Raw genomic sequence first — 22,748 nt, forward strand, 5'->3', positions numbered from 1 at the left:
TTTTTTCAAAACCTTGTTTTAGAAAAAGTGGAACGCCACCTCACGAAGATGAGGAAAGGCAGAAAAGTGAGAAAACACTCAAATGAATACCCCATTACATACCCATAGCCACATTTTCTGTAGTTCCAGGGACATTTCTCCAAGAGCATACACATGCTCGAACCTCCTCCACAATCTCTTATTCGCCAAAGAATTCTAATTTATTTCAATCTGCTTGAAAATTTTGCAATTCCGCTCTCTCCATCATAAAAAGTTGGACGCAAAATTAACAAATGCGAATTTTTTTTAAATAAAGAAAAAAAATCATTTTAACTTGTTGAGCCAAAACAAGCCATAGGCTTGTCACTTAAAAAATAAGTCAATTGACTTATTTCAAAACAGTCCTGTAACTTAATTTTTTCCAAACTTGATTTTAATGGGGCAATGTTTTTGAACTTCTGGGTTTTTGCAGAATGGTTTATAACGATTGGAAAAACTAAAATCTGACGATTTAGTTAAATATATCAAGTGGCCAACTACACTATGCATGCACGCTTGAACACCACTTTGCATGATACTAATCAAATGTCATCAAGGTCAAATTTAGGTAAGTAAATTCCTTATTTCTTGTGGTGTTTTGTCGAAATATGGCGTTTATGTTTATGTTGTGCAGTTTATATCGCGACGTCTCAATTGTGTTTACTCGTAGTTTCAAGTCTTAATTTGTTAAGGTGTAGTCTGAAAATTTACCCAAAAAGAAAAGTACAAAGGGAATTCGATCGAATTGCGCGCATTTGAAGTGAATGTGGTCTGCAGGATTTTGCTCTTGATGAATTCGACACAATTTTGTCGTAGCAACAAAAGTAAAACGAATATGCAAGTGTCATCACTTTCTTTCCAAGTGTGTCATCACTTTCGCTTGGTAGATTTGTCACCCATCGTGAGAAATCTCGTACTCCTGCCAAGGTTTTGAATACCGTACCGGCTAGAGTACTGGTTTTTTTACTAGTACGGTAAGATACTGAATACCGTTTCAAATTTATCGCTATTAGTGTTATTTTCTTACATAAAAGAATTTATTAGTATAATATACACATTTATTAATAAGAAAAATAAAAAATAGCCCGGTCCGGTACCAACTGGTATTGTCTGGTAATGAAAGCATAAAATAAATTCCAAATGGCCTGTATTTAAGGCGGAACAAAGAGGTGTAAAGTACCAAATTTGTACAATACCAGTACATACCACCAGCTGATACGACACGGGATTCATTACCTTGACTCCTACAACAATTCTCTTAGTAATTGGATGATCGCGACAATCGTTTTTTTCAATTTGAAAGTAGAACCCGCAAATGGACCGACATGAACGTCTAGTTCCTTTCAGCAGGATCCGTTTCCATTCGCTGGGTTGGGAGAGTGGCGCCCCGGCAGGCTCAATAGGTCTGCCTCGCCTGCCCATCCCCATTGGAGATAGATTGGAAGACACTACAGTTTTATTCCTGTTACAGTTTCTGGATTACATAAACGAGGATTTTCATGTTCTATTGATAAGATATCTGGTATCATTACCAAGATCATAAAAACCAAGACGGCAAGGTCATCGGAAAAAAATAATGGAAAAAAATAATAATAATAACGGGAGCAACCCAGAAATTGCTTTCAAAAAGACTCATCTCACGTGTTTCAACCAATCAAAATTCAGAACCCTTTAGATGATTAGAACACCAAAAACCTGGGCTCAGATCATTCATTTGTGCAAGTACAAGAAATACAGCTTATAATGAGGGATTTCTACTCTACCATGTTGCAGTCTTTCCACGAGGGCATATTATTCCATGTCTATCCTCTTTCTCCATCTGTTATACAAAAGCTTTATATGGTACAACAACGGGGGCCTCACAAATGGGTTAAAGCCAAGAAAAATCATTACAGCTACCTGTATGAAGTTTGAGCGGAGCCTTCAATCCCCGGACACGTATTTCCTCTCTTCGTAGTATTTTTTCTCACTAGCTTCCTTCTTGGCATTTCGTTTCTGCAGCCATGAAATCAGAAATATCAGGACAAACGTTTTCAAAGCCCAAGGCACATTGAGGCAACAAGTTTCCCTGGAGCCAAGGATGAAAATTTCTTTTCAGTAGTTAGGTAGGTCAACGAATAGTTTCGGAACCATTGTGGAAATGTTTCTTATCTTTGGATATGGAAATGCCATTGTTGCATATTTCCAGTGGCAGTCAAAACAACTCGAAGTTTAAGAAAGTTATATGCAGAATTTTAATATGATTTGGTTTGTTTTGGTGTTTCGGTGGAAACATTGGAATTTTGAGATTCCACTAACATTGTATTTCAGAAAGAGAAATGCTGTAGGCCGTTTCCATCGAAACAAAATAAAATATCGTCCTTCATGGAGCCTAAGCGGGAGAGGTGTACATAACTATCACCTCTCATAACTAAACAGGGCTCATGTTATAAAAATAAAATAAGTAAAATGGTCACCATTAGCACAGCTTTAAATAATTCTGCAATTTGCAGAAAATTATACTCTATGTTCTAAATGACCAAATACTGACAAGATGTGCTAATGGTGACCATTTTGCTTATTTCTAGTACTAAATGCTTGTTTAAATGTAGCAAATTCATATCATTTCTCACTAGGTGTGTCAATTTAGATCTTCCCTTGGCCCGTAAAAGTTCCGTTTAACAATGGTTCCATTGATGCTTCTTAGCATCGCATCTAGCGGTCTGTTCTCGACTTATCATTGATCACTGCTGCTACTACATTTTACAAATACCATAATTTCTAATGGAATTTGAGAAAAGCTAAAACTGCAGAACTTGGAAGAAACAAGTATCACAAAATCCCAATGAATTTTCACAATACTCATCTCCAATTACCATCACACATTCGCTAAGTGACAAAATTTAACAAAAGACAAATGTAGTTTCATAAAATGGGTATTGGTTGCAGCTCAATCAGCAGATGTGGATGAAGTTTAATCTCAAACAACAGGGCAATAGAAAATTACCACATAAATTTCATGATTAGCCATTATCCTTTGTGCTACTAAAGTGGTAGTTATGTTCTTCGGGCTTTCTAGCATCTGAAACATTCCCAAGCTCTTGGGAACTTCATATGGGTCAGCCTTACCCTGCATTAAGTAAATCATATGTTCAAGACATGGTTTCTAGATGCAGCACAATCCACAGCTGGAAATCACAATTGTTTCAGTGAATTGAGTCAACTTACATTCCAGAAATGGTTGCTCTCAGCAACTGTCCCATGCACAACCAAAGAGATGTTGAAAGTTGTTATCTGTCCTATGCCAATGAAACAACCGCCCAGAGAAGGATTATAACATTAATTAGCAGTGATGAATTCCTATTAAAGATCGAAGATATAATTTTTCATTATGGCACTTAAAATATGTATTCTTAAATTAGTTCATATAAAAACGAAAATATTTTTCCATTTGTCCTTAATTATGCACTCAGGAAGGAGACGAGACTCGAGAGACATAATACAATCATGTGTATCTGTACCTGTATCTAAATATAAACAAAAGATCATATCAAAGTGTAGATGATATATGGGTCAACGTGGGTACGTTTATTCAAACATGAAATCCACATGTTTATATATAGGTGCCAAATACCAAGGAGAGCACAAAGTGGTGCAACCAAAGTTGCATGTAGTACCATTTGTAATTGGGAGTAACCTTTATTTTACAAGCATTCAGACTTTTCTTTTAAGTAGATGTTTCAGTTAGCTTGGAATTGGAATAATTTCTGAAATATTTTGGAAGCATGAGGAAAATGAAAGTGAAAATAACACCAAACACAAAACAATGTACCGTAACAGGGGAAAAAAAACTATCCGAATACTAAATCACCTTAAAGAAATGAAATAAAATGAAATGTGAATTTACATAACAACGAAAGAGTAAATAATGTTTGAGGTCCATTAGTCTATGACAGAGTGCACAAGCATGAAAAATTGGTGCTGTAAGTCGAAATGAACAATAAACATTGGACAAGTCATACAAATAAACAAAATGTTCATGATAAAACTTGCATAAGGTCCCTACTGTTTACCATTAACCATTGTCAAATCCTACATGAGGATGAAGGACCTTTTTTTAATTGCTGTTGCGTATATAAGTGGCACTTGGATTTGGTGCCCCATCTACTTCTACATTGTCTGGTAGCTTGGAAACTTTGGGCTTCAATTGTTACTTGGTTTGGGGTCATTGGTGAAGAGGGACAAAGGTGAGGAGTAGGAGGAAATTGTGGAAGAGGATTGTATTTTATCTGATGCGGCCTCTATGGCGGGAAGAAAATTTTGTTCAGAATCCTGATGTCTCCAGTGTGTTTCAATGTGTTCGATTATTTCCAGTACGTTTTTCTACATATCGTGGGATTTAAGTTTACTATAAGGCAACTGAGACGTTTTGGCTGTTTTGAAGGGAAATAAAAGAATTCTACTCCTTGATTTCAAACAAAAGGCAATTGATATCTAGTGGTGATTCCTTGTCTTTCAATTGAGGTTAAGGGCACATATCGTCTTAGCACATAATAGGATGATCTCACTCTTTTGAACATGCAAACAAGAAGTCAGTCGGTTCCCTTCAACCCAGTGGGTCAGATGGGTCATACATACCTCAGAGAGGTAGAATTCTTCTTTTTTTTCCAGGTTTTTGGACTTATCCAAGACCAATTAGCAAACCTGCTGGTCAGGGGTGGTTCTGGAAATAGTTCCAACTTTAATTCACATAAATCACATCCTTACAGGATCCACCATCGAAGGGTGGAATTGTAATTTGCTAACAGCATTCTTGGCAACCAACCAACAATACACTTATTGTCGTAAACTGCCAAATCAGGCCAACAGAACCATGTAATAATGGCCACACAAGTTGCTAAAAGCAGAAAAGTTGCTCCTTATGCTTTAAAGAAGAGGAGTACAATGATGATATCATATAAACGAGAAAGTAAACACACCATGTCTCTTGTAACTTCCCAAGGTGCGCCAATGATGACTTCATCAACATAACGACAGGCCAATACACTAAGACTACGCTCATGTAGATGCATAATAGGATGGTGAGTCCCTCTCTGTTCACTGCATACAGAAGCAACTTGTGATTTTTCTAATCCTTCTTTTAGCATAAGATGATTGCTATATAAACTTAAACTAACTGCCTAGCAATTACTAAGTCCAAACCAAACCGAGCCTTGTGTCCCAATCAATTGGGGTCGGCAACAATCGCCAAGTCCCAATAATTATATTGTATAGCAAAAAATACTGACACCATGATGGTAGTATTTAGTATTATCCTCTGACCACAGATGTCTGTATGACAGAAGCTTGAAAAGCATATAGTGAATGGCCTCACCTGACTATCTGGTCACTATGGATACCAACAAGTAGAAAATCTCCAAGTTTCCCGGCACTTTTGAGTATCTGAGAAAGCACAATGCCCCGGTAAAAACATTATATAACACAGACACTAAGCAAAATTTCAATAGGTAATTACTAATTACTGAATTAAGCGGAAGATGCAATGACGTTCCAGAGGTGAGACTACCAAGAAAAAAGAGGTCACGCATGACACTTAATTAGCTTATAAGATAGGCTAATTCACATTAAGTACGTTACAAAATCCCTGATGCTTTGAAAGCCAATGTAAATATATTCATTTGCTTTTTCTTCCTAGAACTAAAGCCAACCTATCTTATACATGTACAAAGTTGCAGATTAATGCTTCCTTCCCTCCAATGGAAATGGGATGGGGATAAGTGTGGGTACACATGTCTGCTTGTGCTAAACTGTTATGGGACACCAACCACTCAAAATTGCTACATCAGGGAATCCGGAATCCAGACAAAAAAGTAATTTGTAACTGACTTGAAATGCTGTCCCCGGAAAAATAAATCAGTGAACAAGCAAAAGAGCAGGATTGGACCGAGACCACCCCAATTTATTGGTGCATAATTGAGCAAAGTTACAAACTTGGGTAAAACTTCAGCGTCAGGCTCCAATGACCCTCAGCGTGTAAATCCGATACAATGGCAACTTGATTACACATGCAGTTGAATGGAAAATCGTACAGCCTATGGCCAAAGACCATTGGTTTGTGACATAGACATGAGTGAAATGTTTCAGGGCAGGCCTATGGTGTTGAATAGCCCAAGTCTTTCATGTAGACATAAGAACATGCCTAGGTACATGTATTACCTATACATGTAGGAGAATCACAGAAAATAGCACCATGCTATTAATAAGGGCTAACTATACTGGCCTCCCCTGACGTGAAAATTGCAGAGATCTTATGCTTACCTATGGTATTCAATATAATACTAACCTCCCTGTGCTTTCACTGACAGTATACAGACTCCACCAATTGAAATCTGGCCAAGATGGTCGCAAAGTGTGGCAAGAAAATGGCGAAGTACTCACATACTATAGAACTCATGAAAGTGGTCAAGTCTGGTTTCGTGAAAGAAGATAGTACCTCTTCATTGTCTCTAGACTCTATAATACCAGGGAGATCATGAAATGTCAGTTTGGATCTGGAAGCTTCAGTTAGAGGATGTTTTCCATCTTAAATTTTCCGCTAGTCAATCATACCTTGTAGTGGGTAAACTAGAGAACCCCAAAGCTGTCCTAGTAGTGTCCTGACAATCACCTAATTGTAATTAATTTTTTGGGGTGTATTATCTTAAGCTTCGGCCATGTTCATACTTGAACTAAACCTTGTATTGTTCTTCAAAAAAAGGTTTTGCAACTATGTTTGATAAGAAATGAGACTTGTTAGAAGTGTTTATTAGAGAAAGTGGGTTTGTCCCACATCGTCTATCTTATGTATGTGTAACTCTCCAGAGTAATATAAATAAAGGTATATGTGTAAGGGTTCATTAACACCCTATACACTTTTCCTCATCTCTAATAACATGATCATGGCATTATTCACCAATCGTCGTGCTCTCGGACTCCACAACAAAATGGAGTTGCTGAGCGCAAGATTCGGCACTTGTCCGAGGTTATGCGTGCCTTATTATTTCAAATGCAGGTTCCTAAGTCATATTGGAGTGACGCCGTTCTCACTGCATGTTATCTAATCAACCGTATGCCCTCTACGGTCTTAGGTGGTCAGGTTCCTCATACGGTCTTGTTTCCCGGTCGGCCTCTCCACTCTTTACCCCCTCGAGTTTTTGGGTGCACCAGTTATGTTCATGCTCTTGATCCTGATAGGAGTAAACTTGATCCTCGGTCTTTTAGGTGTATCTTTCTGGGATACTCACACACCCAGAAAGGCTATCGATGTTACTCTCCTACTTTACGTCGTCACTTTGTGTGTGCTGATGTCACGTTTAATGAGTCCTTACCATATTATTCGGACCCTGTTGCTATCAATGATCTTCTTACACTCGAGTCTGTGTTACCTATGGCTGTTCCTACTGGCACTGTTTCACCCCAACCTTTGCAGGTATATGTTCGTCGTTTCCCAGCATCAGCACCGCCACCGCCTCAGGCACCACCTCCGCCTACAGAGCCATTCCAGTCTGGCGAACTCTCAGTGCCCACATCTCCGTCTTCTCCCCCGTCGCCGGATCCACCTGCTCCTCGATATCCGACTCGTGAGAATCGTCGTCCCCCGGCAAAATATGGTTTTTCTAATCTCTCTAGCACTTCTCATCCTATTTCTCGGTTTCTCTCTTATACTCATCTCTCTCCATCCCTTCGTGCTTTCACTACTACTGTTTCCTCCGTTTTTGTTCCTAAAACTGTTCAGGAGGCATTATCTCGGTCTGAGTGGCGGACAGCTATGGCGGATGAAATGTCTGCTCTTCATACTAATGGCACATGGGAGTTGGTTACTCTTCCTGCTGGGAAATCTACTGTTGGCTGTCGTTGGGTCTATACTGTCAAGTATCTACCTGATGGCACTATTGAGCGTCACAAAGCTCGCCTGGTTGCTAAAGGCTACACCCAAACTTATGGTGTTGATTATTCCGAAACGTTCTCTCCTGTTGCCAAGCTTGGCTCTGTGCGAATTCTTATTTCTCTTGCCGCCACTCTTGGCTGGCCGTTGTATCAGCTTGATGTCAAAAATGCCTTTCTCCATGGCGATCTCCAGGAGGAAGTCTATATGGAGCAACCACCTGGGTTTGTTGCTCAGGGGGAGCATCATAAGGTATGTCGTCTTCGCAAGGCACTTTATGGACTTAAGCAATCTCCTCGAGCGTGGTTTGGCAAGTTTAGTGAGGCTATTTTGAGATTTGGCATGCATCGAAGTCAATCAGATCATTCTGTGTTTTCCCTTATGTCGGCTCGAGGGAAAGTATTGCTCATTGTCTATGTAGATGACATTATTATTACTGGAGATGATCAGAAAGGGATTGGTGAGTTGAAACAGTTCTTACATAGTCAGTTTCACACTAAAGACCTGGGTAAGCTATGATATTTCTTGGGTATTGAGGTAGCAAGGTCAAAGGATGGGATTAGTTTGTCCCAGAGGAAATATGTGTTGGATATTCTAGAGGAGACAGGTTTGCTGGGAGCCAAACCTGTGGAGACTCCAATGGATCCTAATGTCAAACTTTGCGTTGATCAGGGGGAGGAATTTCCTCATCCAGACCAATATCGTCGTTTGGTTGGTAAGTTAAATTATCTTACCAATACACGTCCTGATATCTCATTTGCTGTTAGTATGGTGAGTCAGTTTATGTCTGCTCCTCGTCTTCCACATTGGGAAGCTTGTATTCGTATTGTGAAGTATCTTAAGGCTCATCCTGGACGTGGTTTATTTTACCGTTCCAATGGTCATTTGCGTGTTGAGGCATTTACTGATGCAGATTGGGCAGGGTCACCTTCTGATAGACGTTCAACAACTGGTTACTGTACATTTGTTGGTGGCAACTTAGTTACCTGGAAAAGTAAGAAACAGACAGTTGTTGCAAGGTCTAGTGCAGAAGCAGAGTATCGTGCCATGGCTCATACTACATGTGAAGTTGTTTGGTTGAGATCATTTCTTGAGGAGCTGGGATTTCGGGTGCAGTTACCCATTCCTATGTATTGTGACAATCAGGCGGCAATACATATCGCTTCGAACCCTGTGTTTCATGAGAGAACCAAACATATTGAGGTAGATTGTCATATCGTTCGAGAGAAGGTTGATGCTGGTGTGTTGGCTATGCCTTTTGTGTCCACAGGTGCTCAGATAGCAGATGTTTTTACCAAATCACTATTTAAACCTCGTTTAGAATTTTTATGTAACAAGCTGGGAATTTGTGATATCTATTCTCCAGCTTGAGGGGGAGTGTTAGAAGTGTTTATTAGAGAAAGTGGGTTTGTCCCACATCGTCTATCTTATGTATGTGTAACTCCCCAGAGTAATATAAATAAAGGTATATGTGTAAGGGTTCATTAACACCCTATACACTTTTCCTCATCTCTAATAACAAGACTGTAATTGCTCGTTTACACGGTTTTGAAGCTTAGTTACAGATGAACATTGTTTTCTCGTGTATTTGCTACGAATGTGGGAATGATTGGTCAATAGAGTTGCCTAACAAGTTTGAAGAAACCCCCGGCTGGGTTGAATTAAATCTACTTCCACACCTAGTTTCAAGCCCTAAGGATGGCTCTTCTTATCTTCATCACTTCTAGTAGCTGGATTAGTAACACAGACGGGTTCGATCCAATCAGAAGATTACGGATTCATGAGGTTCTTGTCACCTGATGCTTCTGAATGTCCTATATTATTTATTACCTTTGAATAAAGTTTGGCTGAATAAAAATAGTGGTTTGGCTAGCTTATGTTTAAACGATTGAAACCTATTTATTATGTTTGGCTAGAAAACTTTTGTCAAAGAATTGTAATTATTGGCTTTCCAAGTTCAGGTAAGGTTAAGGCCAAAAGGCGAAAAGTGGCAACAAGGCCTCGTTGAGGATTAAGCACGAGGAGATGAGGTGATGTATCTAACATTGCAAATAACAACTATTCACCCAAACATAAAGACATCAAACAAAATCTAAACTTCAACTGCCAAATATTCATAAAAGAAAAACACAATAAAAACATAGTTACATAAACATCCAACAAAATTAAACATTCCAATATCAGGGCAACTGTTAAACTGAATACCTCCTGCCTATGACTATATAAATACAGGATGTGCAATCGCACCAAAGGAAAGAAACAAGCACAATGGCAAAAGGTCCTCTTCAGGCATGCAAAGTACAAATACAATATGTTAGAATAAATCAAGGATCACAGTTACAATGTTTTTATAGCAAGCAGCATTTCAGTGCCAACTACAGAATGGCTTGATCTTAAACAATTAAATGCCTGAAGAGACACGACTCCTAACTTTGATATTGACGTAAATTAGTAACATAAAAGGAAAAGGACGAAAGACAACGAGTATATTATTGTTTACGTAGAAGTTATGAAGGGGTAAAACAAAGGTGAAAATTTCAAGCATTGTCGTAAGGGGACAAAAAAAAGCTTAAAAAATTAAACTCAAACTTCTAGCCATACGTACTTCAACGTGTCCAGCATGAAAAAGATCAAATGCTCCATCAATGTATACCACTCGAGAATTTGGACCAGGCCCCTGAAAATAGATGAAACTAATTGAGCTCTTCGACAATAAGTTCCATAGGACCGATTATCCCTTTGTTAGAGAGCACAGAAGCATAGGGACATAAGATCTTGGATAAGACAAAAGATAAAAATTATGTCACTATGTTTGGAGTAGTGTAGCTCTGTAATTCACATTTTGTTGGCTCAGGGGAAATATGCAAGACTTCAAATGATTATAAATAATAACTTACTAATGAAGGAACAAACATACGGCAATGATAGAAGGTAATTCCTAACTTTCGACTGTCTTAGTGTGATGACTATTGAAGAAGTTAGTTAAGTCAAATGTACCTTGCCACCATTTGAAAATTGCACAATCCGCCTAGAAGTAGGTAAAAAATGTGATATGTGGCCACCGTTGGTGCAACTTTCCTCACCCTGAATGCTATTTAGGTTATGAGGTTCTCCATGCAGAGATGATCCTTCACAACCTTCGTAAACTTTCATGTCTTTTGCAGAAGCAAGTATCCTTCCTACATCATTCAAATTGTGCATAATTAACGAAAGAGCTCAATTTGGGTCTTGGACAATGTTTTCTTCTGATTTATTAGATCAGAGAGAATGCAAACGATAAAGCACACCTGCATCACTTTGCTTTATCCTTTTTTCCTTGATAGAGGGACAGGTTACATATCTATGAGGATCAAATGAGCTCACTCCCACTTAACATGAGCATATTTTTAAGTACAATCGTTTAACAGGGTTATTCTAAAGGGAAGAAAAAGCTCATTTCATCTCATACTGATATCTTTTTTGGTAGCCTAACATGAGAGTATCCCACATCCAATAAGACCAACAAGCGAGTTGTTCCAGCTAAAACTCCAAAATACTCTTAGATAAAATAGAGAATTACAGTACCTACAATATCTGTGCTTGATACGCCTTCAGTGCGTTTGATCTGCTTATAGCGCCCAGCTTTCTTTGCCAGGGCATACGCATCAGTTCCATCTGGAAGTAAGCAAGGATCATCACCATGTATAATGTAATCAATCTTGTGTTCGTTGAAGAGACGATTCATAAATTCCTCCGTAATAGCATAAGGAGCATTATCAATGACTTCATCCACCCACTTCAACCCACTAACAAGGACAAGCCTGGAAAGCACCTAAAATTTATCTCAAAATGCTACCAGCTATTCTATAGGAAGTCATTTCGTAAGAGTTCATACTGCTAAGTGCTAAATTCTGGAAATTAATCGCAACTCATGAGCACAGCAAATCTAGAAAGATACCATAGATGAATAAAGAAACTGAATAACAAACCACAACCAACCATTACCATGATTTTATGTATTCCTATACCAAAAAACAAAAAGAATCCTAACTACGTAAATTATTAAACGGTAGTAAAGATCGAAAAAAAAAAGTCAGTAAACATACTTATATCAGTTATCTTGTTCCTAAGGAACAGTGAGGTCTGTAAACCTTTAAGACCGTAAACTGAACCCTTCCATATGCAATAGTCATTGAACAGATGTGGCCAAATGGGTGAAGCTGTGTCAGCTTCTTCTAAACTGAACAAAAAGGGATTTCATCTGAATCACGATGGAAAGCAATCATATACATCCGTTTAGGGAGCAAGTATCATTAATTGGAGCAGAAGGTAGCTGTTCACAGGAAAATAATTTTGGTGGAAGAGATTTTTTATAAATTAAAATAGCTAAAACTAGATTTTCATTCAAGAAGGGAACTTTTCTGCACGAAAGGCTTGAAAAGCTACTTCATGAATCTTCCCCATCACATTTGGTAAGGTAAGTATAATCGCCTCTTGTATTAAGGTGCTGGCTAACGCTTCAGTAGTAGAATAACAAGGCTCATATGTCATGATTAAAAGTTTTCTGACCTCCTCAGTAACAAACACCCATATGTTATAATCTGAGGCAGAGAGGGAAAAATGGGGCTTTCTCAAATGGTGATTCTCTGATGGTGTCTAAGATATAACAACTCCAGATCAAATGAGGGAAGTAAGGTGGACAAGGTGCACCCTTCAAATGGTAGTGAGCCTTTTGAACTCTCTTTTCTTTAGGCTCCGAGTTGTTTTCAGTGTGACCGAATAATTCTTCTTTGATCTTCCCTCTAATGGCAAAGAAGTGAATGGTAATTGGCAAGGAAGAAAGAAGATCTCCACCAAACTTCAGGAAGGATGACCAATAGAAGTCACTCATGTCTTAGTTACTTGTCTCAGCCAAGCACACGACAAGTGTATTTCCCACCCATGTTCCACTTTGTGTTAGTGGACCTTCACAGGCATTGTTGTATGCTTCTTAAATTGACAGCTTAAGTTTTCTTGGCATCATGACTTGAATGTTTAGTTTCTGTATCTGTTACTTGTATCAGTAACATGGCTGCCATTATTCTTTAAGATCGTACAAGTATGAACAGCACCTTGGAGAGTGACGTGTGTGCCATCATGTTGTAAAATATACTTCTTATTCGTGTTTCTTATTGTTCATTTTACTTTCTCTACAGCTTTCAAACCCTACAATACACAAGTGTCATTAAATTAACACATGGTCTGATACCAAACATGCTCATTTGTATTTCTATTTGCCTATGCCTCAGAACTGCTATTAAGGTTTTTTAGAATCATATGACCTTGATTAGAGTCACCCAAATATCAAACAGGAAACTCGTAAGGTCATTCTATAATTTTGTATGGAAACGAATAGAACTTTTTTCCCGAGGACTTTCCATGTGCATGACAATGGCTTTTCAAAGAAATTATCTTTCTTCTCATATCATATTGACATCTGGAACAATACTGAATCCAATGACTATTTGAGAAGTTGGGCTTGAAGCTTGCATCATTTCAACATAGCCAATAAGCGATGCATGAGTTGGGGTAGTTGCAATAGTTTCTACAAGCATGTCTATGTGGATATAGTCACGATTCTACGGTTTTCTATTTTGCGCACTTATTTGTAAACATACAAGACATCGCAACATCTAACTTTATAGAGAACACATGTTCAACTAAATGAAGAAACTATTGCAACTATGTCTACATGTTGTGAATATTCTCATCAATACATTGACATCTAACTTTCTCAGTAGTTTCTTCCAGCACTTTCAACGGCAATTACGATATTATCAGTTTAGTTAACCTCTCTATAATGACCTGGAAACAAAACGAATATGATGACCGAAAATGTAAGCGTAGCATGATAATTGGCAGGACTCACTAATACCAGAGCTCCCATATGCGTTTTTTCTCTATCTATATCCACACTACACCTTAGTATCTATTCCAAAAACGATGGGGTTATAGAACCCAAAAAAAAACAATTATCACCACCTATGTTATATATGTGAGAAGTAAGAAACTATCAACCGTCTGTTTTGACCAACCAACAAAGGTATCCATGTGGGGTGAAAACATACATACCTCTCTTCCATGGACAAAACAGGGGGTCCCTTATTGGTTATAATCTCCTCATCACTAACAACTCCAACCACCAATTCATCTCCCAAAGCCTTTGCTTGCCTCAATGCATTTGCATGGCCGTAATGCATAAGATCAAAACACCCATCCATGTAAACCCGAACGTGTTTCTTTCCGCTTTTCTTCTTGTGAAACATCCCCAAATCAGGAAGGAAATATGGCAAATTAGTAACACTAATCCCACCAAAAAAGCTGGTTGACAAGCCGAGCAAAGCTGCAGTAAGCATTATACCACCAAAAAGATGTGGGTAGTAATGGACACCGTCCCACATCCAACCGTTGGTATCGAAGTCCATATTTCCTGGTTCCATGGAGGCCCCTTAGCTCATCAATAAAAGGAGACACACACACACACACACCCTGCAAATAATATCAATGATTCATCCAACCAACCAAAATAAACATTAACATCAAATTATCTTAAAAAGCAGCCCCATTGACAAGTTTAGAAAGAAAAACAAACAAAAATACTGTCAAAGTAGTGAAACCAGGTTGAACTAAAAGTATCTGAGTAGACATACTGACATAGATAACAATATGGAAACGGTAGAGACATTTTCTTGGGGCGGAGAGAGAGGAAATCAAATTTCCAGCTAAAAATTGGGAAATATTACTGTAATTGAAAGAAACAAGAATCCAAGAAAAATGAGGCAGAGTATTTTGCTCCAAGATACCATCAAGTTAGTTTTTCGCTGAGTAACAACCAAGAAATCAGAATTTTGACAATTTAAAATAGGGAAATGAAATATGGGTATCCCTTAAATCGTATCCCACACGTTAAAGTGAGCAATTTAATTGAAATTCAGGGCAATGAGAGATGGTTGCAGACATGGGTATCCCCCAAAAATTCAAGTCCCCCACGTAAGAATACAACAACCCATATTGAAATTGAACGTACATAACCACAGCCATATGTGTAATAGAAAAACAAAATGCATTTTTTCAGAATTTGATGCATAATCCCCCACGGAAAAATACATCAACCCATTTGGAATTGAACATACATAACCACAGCCATAGCTCTAATAGAAACAAAAGAATGCAGTCTTCAGAAATTCATAAAAAATCTATTATAACCAGAAATCTGAATCTAAACAAGAACTCAAGGCAAATGAGCAAATGGGTATAGGCAGAAACGAAATCACATGCGATCCGAGTGATGGAAAATTGGAACCAAATAACTGCCGAAGAAAAAGGGGTCATGCAAATTGTGAGATCGAATTCTTTTCACCTTTTGGCCGTTTGTGTTTGTGTCTCCTCGCTTTTTCTCCCTCTGGCGTGGTTTGTTAAGAAGGGGGAGGAAGGGGTCCCGCTTGCTTCCTCAGGCTTCGGGTTTAAGGAAAACGAAAGAGTCGTGTCAAGAGGGGAAAGATCAAACCACTTTTAAAACTAAATTGACATTTGACTTTGTTTTGGTTTTGACGGAAGTTATTGGTGCTAGAGAAATAAGAGTTTTTGGTGAAACGAAAACGAGTAGAGAAAGAGATAGGAAAATGAAAGTAATAATAATTTAAGATAAAAATTATTGAAAATTGTGCGTAAAGAAAAATGATCGGATTCAGAGCGAAATGTTAGGTGCAAAGAAAATAGGCAAAAAAAAATATCTTTAAAGTGTACATGAATGACTCAGATGCACTATATAGTGAATCTGAGCCGTTCATGTACATTTTAAGAATATTTTCTTTGCCAATTTTTTTTGTCCCTGACACTTTTCAAAAATTATTTCAATTTTCTTAGTTGAGTTTTGAGTTGCTTAAAGACCAAGATTTGTAAAGATTCAACGGTCAAAAATGGGAGAATATATTATCGGCTAAGGTAAAAAGTGGTCGACTAATGAATGGTTGCTTTCTCATTATAGATCTGACGGTTATAAACTTATAAGTTACAATATCCTATAAATCTCTAGGTTAATTGATTCATAGTCTTGTTAAGTTCGGTAAAGAACCATATGAGACCATACACAAAACGTAGTGCACACAAATCTAATTCTAGTAATGAATGGTTGTGATATGCTCAAGAGGGAAAAGATCAAACCACTTTTTAAACTAGTTTGACATTTTCGGTTCTTAAATTTTGATTCAATGGTCTTTTAGTTGAGTTTTGAGTTGCTTAGCCTTGAAGAATTTCAGTGCAGCGCATCCGAACTGTCCATTATGTTTTTTGACGGCTCGAATTTAGAAAGAAAAAAAAGAGAAAGAAAGCATTAGAGTGAAAAGAAAGAAAGGATTTCAATTCGAGCTGTCTAAAAGTGTATATGTCATAACCCGAAAATTTGCACGAATTACATATTTGATTACCGAGAATTTTACTTGAAAAAACGAGACCAGGGTAGTCTTTGAATAATTTGTTTGGCCACGATAATATTTTTGGAATTTTCCGAAATGAAATCCGGACTATGCGATTGAAACGGGACTCGTTTTCGGGCCGGTGGGATTTTTCCCAGCCGACGGCCTATTTTGGCAAGCTTCTGAATGCCCACCCATAAAATTTACTCCCTTGTGCCCCCCCCCCCCCCCCCCCAGGCTTTGCTCCCAGCCGTACACCTCATCTCTCTCCTGCCGACATCTCTCTCCTGCCGACATCTCTCTCTTCCCTATATTTATCTCCCTCTCATGCACTCTTTCTTCCACACACCCACTCACCGGCACCACCACCCCGAAATCACCCACGGCTCCTCTCCCCGCCGCCTACACCACCGCTATTCTCCGTAACCACCGCCGTCGCCGCGCCGCGGCATCACCACGGTTCACCACCCACACCACACGGCACCACCTCCTCCTCTCGGCACCACCTCCACCACCACCGGAAACCACCCACCTCCTCCCCCCCCCCCCCCTCTCTCTCTCTCTCTCTCTCTCTCTCACTCACGGGTCCTCTCTCCCTCTCACTCTATATGTACGTATATGTATATATGTATGTACGAACATGTATATATATAGATACCAGTTACATACATACTACTTTACATACATACTACTGTTATAAGTTAGTTTTATTATACAATTAAATAAATTGTTAGTTTTTGTAGTAATAAAGTTGTAAAATGATTTTTAGATGCAAGATATATATGAATAAACGGGATTTTATTTATTGGTGTTTTGTTAACGCCTCTAACGATATCGAACGAAGCTCATTTTGTACAAAGACCTTAAACGACATATTTTGAACAAAATGAACGGTTCCGATCATCTTTGCGCGACCCGAGGCGGGAGAAAAAGGCCGTTGTGCACAGCTTGTTGTACACGTAGCACAGCTCTAGAGTAGGTACATTAATGAGGTACCTCTCGAGTTTTTGGTGGTGCATTATTATATACGATGAGACAACTGATACTTTCATGTGGTTGTTTGATACTTTTGCCAAGGCTATGTGTGGAAAAAAAAGCCTAAAACAATTCTTACAGATCAAGATGCAACCATGGCAAAAGCATTAGCTGCTCAGTGGCCGGAAACATCTCAGCGTTTATGCATTTGGCACCTCTACCAAAACGCGGCAATACACCCAAGCGGCGTGTTTGCCAAGTTCAAGGAATTCACAAAAGATTTCAGCTCTTGAATTTATGATTACTGGTGAACTCTCATTGTTACTACATTGGTCTTCTCCGACCTTCATTGATATGACAGTAATTTTATATTGTACTTTATGAATGTCATTTACACCCTTCGACTGGTTCTTGATGTGTTGCTTTGAAGGTATAATAGTTGGACAATGTTAATAATATGACCAATTCACATGCAAGAGATTTTAGTGGAGATATGAAATGAAGAACAACGGTACTGCATGTAATCTGATCCTGTAAGAGATGTTTGTCTTAGTTTTTAACAATTAAAGTAAGTTATTTTCATTATCAAGTAATATCATGTCCATGTCTCCATTATTGTCTCGAAATCGTAGTCAATTATATTTTCGATATGAACAATTGGGGGGTGGTGTGTTTCGATTTCACTTGAGATATGGGGTACCCGACGTGTTTCATTTGTATGCCATGCTTGCTATAACTAACAGAGAGCATTTGCAAAAATACGTCATGTGTTCGATGCACGCTAGCATTGGTTTCATTCTTATATACTCATGAAAGACGTATAATAAAAAATAAATTTAGAGGACCACGTGACGGTACCCAGTGGCATAGAATAATTTTTTCTCTCCCTCCCTCTCCCACGTTTCCCCCTTCCCCTCCCCTCTCTCTCTCTCTCTCTCTCTCTCTCTCTCACTTTCCCACATCTCTCTGTTTATAAACAAAAAAAAGTTAAAAATTCAGGAAATTTGTGGGGGTCAGACACATTTCTATAGTCTGAAGGGATTTTCTTACCAACTATTTCGTAACTAACTCATCAGTTACCGAACTCATACATTTCCCACCACCCCCTCTCTCCCTCTGTACGTACAATGCATATGTATGTCAATATCGTAGCATAATAAAGAGTTGTAGTCAACTTCGCATTAACTCTATTTCTAATAGAAATCCATAAATCATACAAAGCTCTGCATGATATCACCCTCTCCATCACTCTCATCTCACTCTCATCTCACGTCTTTTCTTCCTTCATCCTTTTCACTTCCTCATATCACTCATTTATTGTCACCATTTCTCTCATTTAATTTTTTTGCATATGGTTTTTAAAAAGCTATGTTAAAAGTGTTAATCTTTTCATTTTTTATAAACAAGTGTAATCGTGATAAAAATAAAATAATTTTCTTGTGCTGTGCTTCCATGCGTAGCACGGATTTTGCGCTTGTATATGGATAATGCATTTGAATCTCATCACATGCACATGCATCTGAGTTGAACACTCTCTCTCTCTCTCTCTCTCTCTTCACAGTATGAGTGGCTGGTGTATACGAGTAATTATTTAGCGTCTCCAGAATACCACGTAGGCACGTGGTATTTCCAATCATTTACGTTGCGATAATTTTACGATAGGAACATTTTCGTTCACTTTTTTTTGAGTAAATGAGAGACAAGTAGTGACCTTCATTTTGTGGTGGCAATGTTTTATTTGTAAAGAGTACCATATGACAATGTCCTGTGCTACTCTGGAAGTACTGAATAATTGGCCGATGTACATTGTCCTCCTCATCACTTGCCACGTGGCCCACAGATATTTCCTAAATTTCCCATCTTTTATTCCTACACGTGGCAGTCAACCACAGCTGCCTGTAGATCCCCCGTGGGTGATTCAATCGTACGCCGCAAACCAACCGTCTCGTAACCAACTCTCTAACTAACTGTATTTTTTTTAATTTTTTATTTCTGAACTGTAAACTGTTCTGTTCTGTTCTGTTCTGAGTAGCAAAAGAAACAGTTAAAATTCCGAACCCATCCATTTCCCGCCTCTCTCTCTCTCTCTCTCCACCCATCCCGATGCTAGAGTTCAAGCTAGTTCAGGGAAACCGACTGAGGAACGCCGTGGGGCCGCTCCAGCACATAAGAGGGGTAGCCGCCGTCTTCTGCAATTCGGAGACCTTGTATCTACAAGCGTCAGACATCGACCGTACCATCGTCGCTCTGCTCCGGTTCCGTTCGGGGTTTTTCAACCGCTATGTCATCAACAGGAAGGCAATGGCCGGCGTCGGAGTCCTTGCTCTGGGCAGTATACTTGAAACCATGGATGACGAAGATTCCATCACTGTTCGCGCTGATTGTCGCTCTAACATCATCGACTTCACTTTCGAAGATGTTGGTCAGTTCCCTCTAATTGCTCTGTTCTTGGTGCATTGGAATGGTGTATAATGTGTTGAGCATGTTTGCCTTTTGAATTGATTCTTGAAAACCCGTGTAATTTTCTGTTCTTGGTATTTGTAATGTTCACTTGCGGAGATGTTGATCATTTCTCTTGCTCTGTTCTTGATTGATTCCCTTGCATATTGTGATGTGATGTATCTGATTGTGTGTAATGTGTTTGTTTGAATTGATTCTTGAAAATCCACGTGTAGTTTGATGAGATTATCAAGACCCAGTTTGTTTTTACTTGGAGATTCGAATTCGTAACCGAAATCGGAGTCGGAAATCAAGAGGGAAATAGGTAATTAATTTCTTGAGTTTCTTTGGTTGGGCTTGAATTGATATTCGGAAAATCCTTTGCATTTGATAAGGCCTAAGGGAAATGAAATGAAATTACAGAGCTGAATTTCTTGTTTTGTCTGGTTGGGATGAAACGGAATTTCTCAAAAAAAAAATAATTTTAATGTTATTGTTTTGATTCAAATATTTTGTTCCAAAAATTGGCCTCGCTTTCTTTTTTCTACCCAAATCAAATTCAGATGAAAACACAGTGTAAATGTCTTACATTTAGTAATTTTAATGTGATATGTACAATATTCTCTGCCTAAACGTCGATCAACCGTTAGATTTGAGTAGTATGAGTGTGTGATTGCTATTCTTGAAAACCCTTTAGCATCTACATTTTTTAAGAGAACGTTTGGAACTTGTATTCGTTGTCCCAAAATAAATGAAAAAGAAATGGTAGTGATTTTTGCATGACCCTTTTTATCGTCCACACTACTTTTTCTTGTTTTATGCATGTGAATTTATATGCATAAAAAAAAAGGAATGTGGATTGCAAAGAGTGGAGTGAAAATCAAATTCCCGAGAAAAAAGCAAACGAAATGAGAGAGAAGTTTCTTGGTTTTGTTTGGTTTAGATGATAAATAACAAGAAAATTAACTGGTATTTCTTTAAAAAAAACAATGGGTCATCCTTTTTCATTTGGCTGCTATATCCATTAACAAGATTTCATTTTTGGTTTTCTTTTTTGCCTCTCCTTCTTAAATCCCAAGTTCCAAACCAATAACAACCTCTATGTTTACTTATTTTGTGACTATACAAAGTAAGAGTGAGTTTGGCCAAAAAAATTTGGCACAATTTTTTGGTTGCTTTCTCCTAATCTTTACAAAATTCGGGTCAAAGTATGACGTAACGATTTGACCAGAATCTTGCAAAGATTAAGAGAAAACAACCAACAAGACCATTCAAAAACCTCCCTTGAAAAGTTAGACCAAACTCACCCATCAAGGGAGAACGTACTGAAGTGAAAAATGAGAGAGATTTCAGTTCATTCGTCTATTCTGCTTCTGGTATCGCTAAAGTTCTCTATGGTTTTGAATCTCCACTCTCTAATGTGCTATTTACTACTATATATTTAGGTTGATTAAGTAATTTGATTGTGGATAAATGCCTTTTTTTCAGAAACTCATGAGACTAGAAACACGTCTGCGGACATCGTTAATATCCCCCGTGATCATGTCGAATTTGATGACTCAAGCTACGAATACGAAGTGGTAGTCGGGGTGCCATCCGCGGAGTTCAGAAGAATTTTTGCGAGCTTGAGGAACTCTGGTCCAGGAGGAGGTAGTGATAATATCGAACTAAAATATACTACGATTATATGTCAGATTTTGTTGACACATTGGTTTGAACTAGTTTTTGACCTATTTGCAAAACTGGACAACTAGGAAATCCTTGTATTACTACTGGTTTTGCGTGCAGTGGACTCGACCGGCTAGTTTGGACTCAATATAGGTTTAGGGCCGATATTTGAACCCCGTACCTCATGCATGGGGAAAGGAGCCTGTGCCAACTGCACTGGCGCCCCACTCGCAGCATATGTTAGCTAGATTAGAAGTTTTTTTTTTTTTTTTTTTTTTGTAGTAAGTACTTAATCGGAAGTCTGTTCTAAACTAGTTGTTATATACTGTAGGAGTAGTATTTAGAAATAGTGTGCATACGTGAATGCGTGCTTTTTCTTATGTTTCTTGATCCTTTTGTTATCGATGAATGCCTTACCATTTTGACCCAAAAAAAGAAAATGTTGATTTTGTGGTTGCAATTAGATTGCATTATCTAGAAACGTTTGTGCGGACATGATCACTACCCAACGGAATGAGCATGAATAGTGTTCTGAAGAAATATGTCAGCTACAAGCATGATTTGTTGCTCTATTTTGTGCATTTTCAAAGGCTAATTATGCTGATCGGCGTTGCGAAGAGTTGAAAGCGGATTTTAGAGCAAGTCAAAGTATCCCGTGTTTATCTTTTTCCAGTAGAAATATTGAAACATGCAGCAAGTATATATACCCCGCCCGGACGCGTTTGAGTCATTCCAAGCTGCGTTGTGCAAAGCTGATCATGATTGTACTTTGGTTATTATCTGGTGAGTTTGGAACCATCGATACATATGAGATCACTCCTTACCAAAAACCTCGTCACCATCTTGTTACGTACGACTCATCAGAAGGTTCGGTGGTGAGCAGACGAGCAGTAGTTGTGAAAAAATTTGAGTTTGTGAGAATATGGTGTTCACGTGCACTTAAAGTTCTTAATTTCTTCAAAGAATGTTACTGTAGGGGTTTGTTTATCGGGACCTTGACCGTGGGTCGGTTTTGGTTCCTTCCTCCGCCGCTCTGCATGCCCGCCGCCTGACCTGCAACAAGTTACTAGAGCTGTGGAAGCCCAATGACCCTCCGACGATCAAGTTAGATGTAGAGAGAAATGGATAGGTCTAGGGTTATGGTAGAATGACATATCTCTCTAGGTTAGAGTCCCTTTGTATTTATAGATCTTGCTTTGCTTGGCCTCCAAGCTAGCGCGTGGAGGGTACGCTCGGGTAACCACCTCGGGTGACGTCATATGTGACATAAGGGATAAGGCGGTTACGGAGCACATGGCCAGGTCAGATCCCAA

At 38.6% G+C, this 22,748-nt stretch overlaps 2 protein-coding genes across 4 annotated transcripts; one reads left to right on the top strand and one right to left on the bottom strand.

Moving 5' to 3' along the window:
• Positions 1–1,634: 1,634 nt before the first annotated feature.
• LOC131306630 (ethanolamine-phosphate cytidylyltransferase-like) lies at positions 1,635–15,429 on the bottom strand. Of its 3 annotated transcripts, XM_058333010.1 has the most exons (10): positions 15,299–15,429; positions 14,012–14,419; positions 11,486–11,721; positions 10,919–11,100; positions 10,527–10,598; positions 5,372–5,439; positions 4,977–5,097; positions 3,226–3,291; positions 3,005–3,127; positions 1,635–2,013 (listed from the first exon to the last, which is right to left on the bottom strand). In XM_058333010.1, exons 2-10 carry the CDS (start codon positions 14,377–14,379, stop codon positions 1,942–1,944), a joined length of 1,308 nt encoding a protein of 435 aa, XP_058188993.1. In that variant the 5' UTR covers positions 14,380–14,419; positions 15,299–15,429; the 3' UTR covers positions 1,635–1,941. The 3 variants fall into 3 exon arrangements, 2 of the variants coding, with proteins under 2 accessions (XP_058188993.1, XP_058188983.1); XM_058333000.1 differs by having other exon boundaries at positions 14,012–15,323; XR_009193945.1 differs by lacking the exons at positions 1,635–2,013; positions 15,299–15,429 and having other exon boundaries at positions 3,007–3,127; positions 3,226–3,296; positions 14,012–15,291.
• A 4,002-nt stretch (positions 15,430–19,431) lies between these two features.
• Positions 19,432–21,521, top strand: LOC131328781 (proliferating cell nuclear antigen-like). Its single transcript, XM_058361682.1, has 2 exons — positions 19,432–19,750; positions 21,256–21,521. The coding sequence occupies exons 1-2, from the start codon at positions 19,432–19,434 to the stop codon at positions 21,519–21,521; spliced, it is 585 nt and encodes a 194-aa protein (XP_058217665.1).
• Positions 21,522–22,748: the final 1,227 nt, after the last annotated feature.

This window comes from Rhododendron vialii, chromosome 1a (genome assembly GCF_030253575.1).
Source record: "Rhododendron vialii isolate Sample 1 chromosome 1a, ASM3025357v1".
NCBI classification, from domain to species: Eukaryota; Viridiplantae; Streptophyta; class Magnoliopsida; order Ericales; family Ericaceae; genus Rhododendron; species Rhododendron vialii.

Coding starts and splice junctions, on each gene's coding strand:
- LOC131306630 (XM_058333010.1), bottom strand. CDS start 14,379: ATGGAACCAGGAAATATGGACTTCGATACCAACGGTTGGATGTGGGAC. Junction 5,440..10,526: donor TTCATGCTGGACACGTTGAA/GTACGTATGGCT, acceptor GTGCTTTCTCAG/ATACTCAAAAGTGCCGGGAA. Junction 2,014..3,004: donor CTAATCATGAAATTTATGTG/GTAATTTTCTAT, acceptor TCATGGCTGCAG/AAACGAAATGCCAAGAAGGA.
- LOC131328781 (XM_058361682.1), top strand. CDS start 19,432: ATGCTAGAGTTCAAGCTAGTTCAGGGAAACCGACTGAGGAACGCCGTG. Junction 19,751..21,255: donor CTTCACTTTCGAAGATGTTG/GTCAGTTCCCTC, acceptor CCTTTTTTTCAG/AAACTCATGAGACTAGAAAC.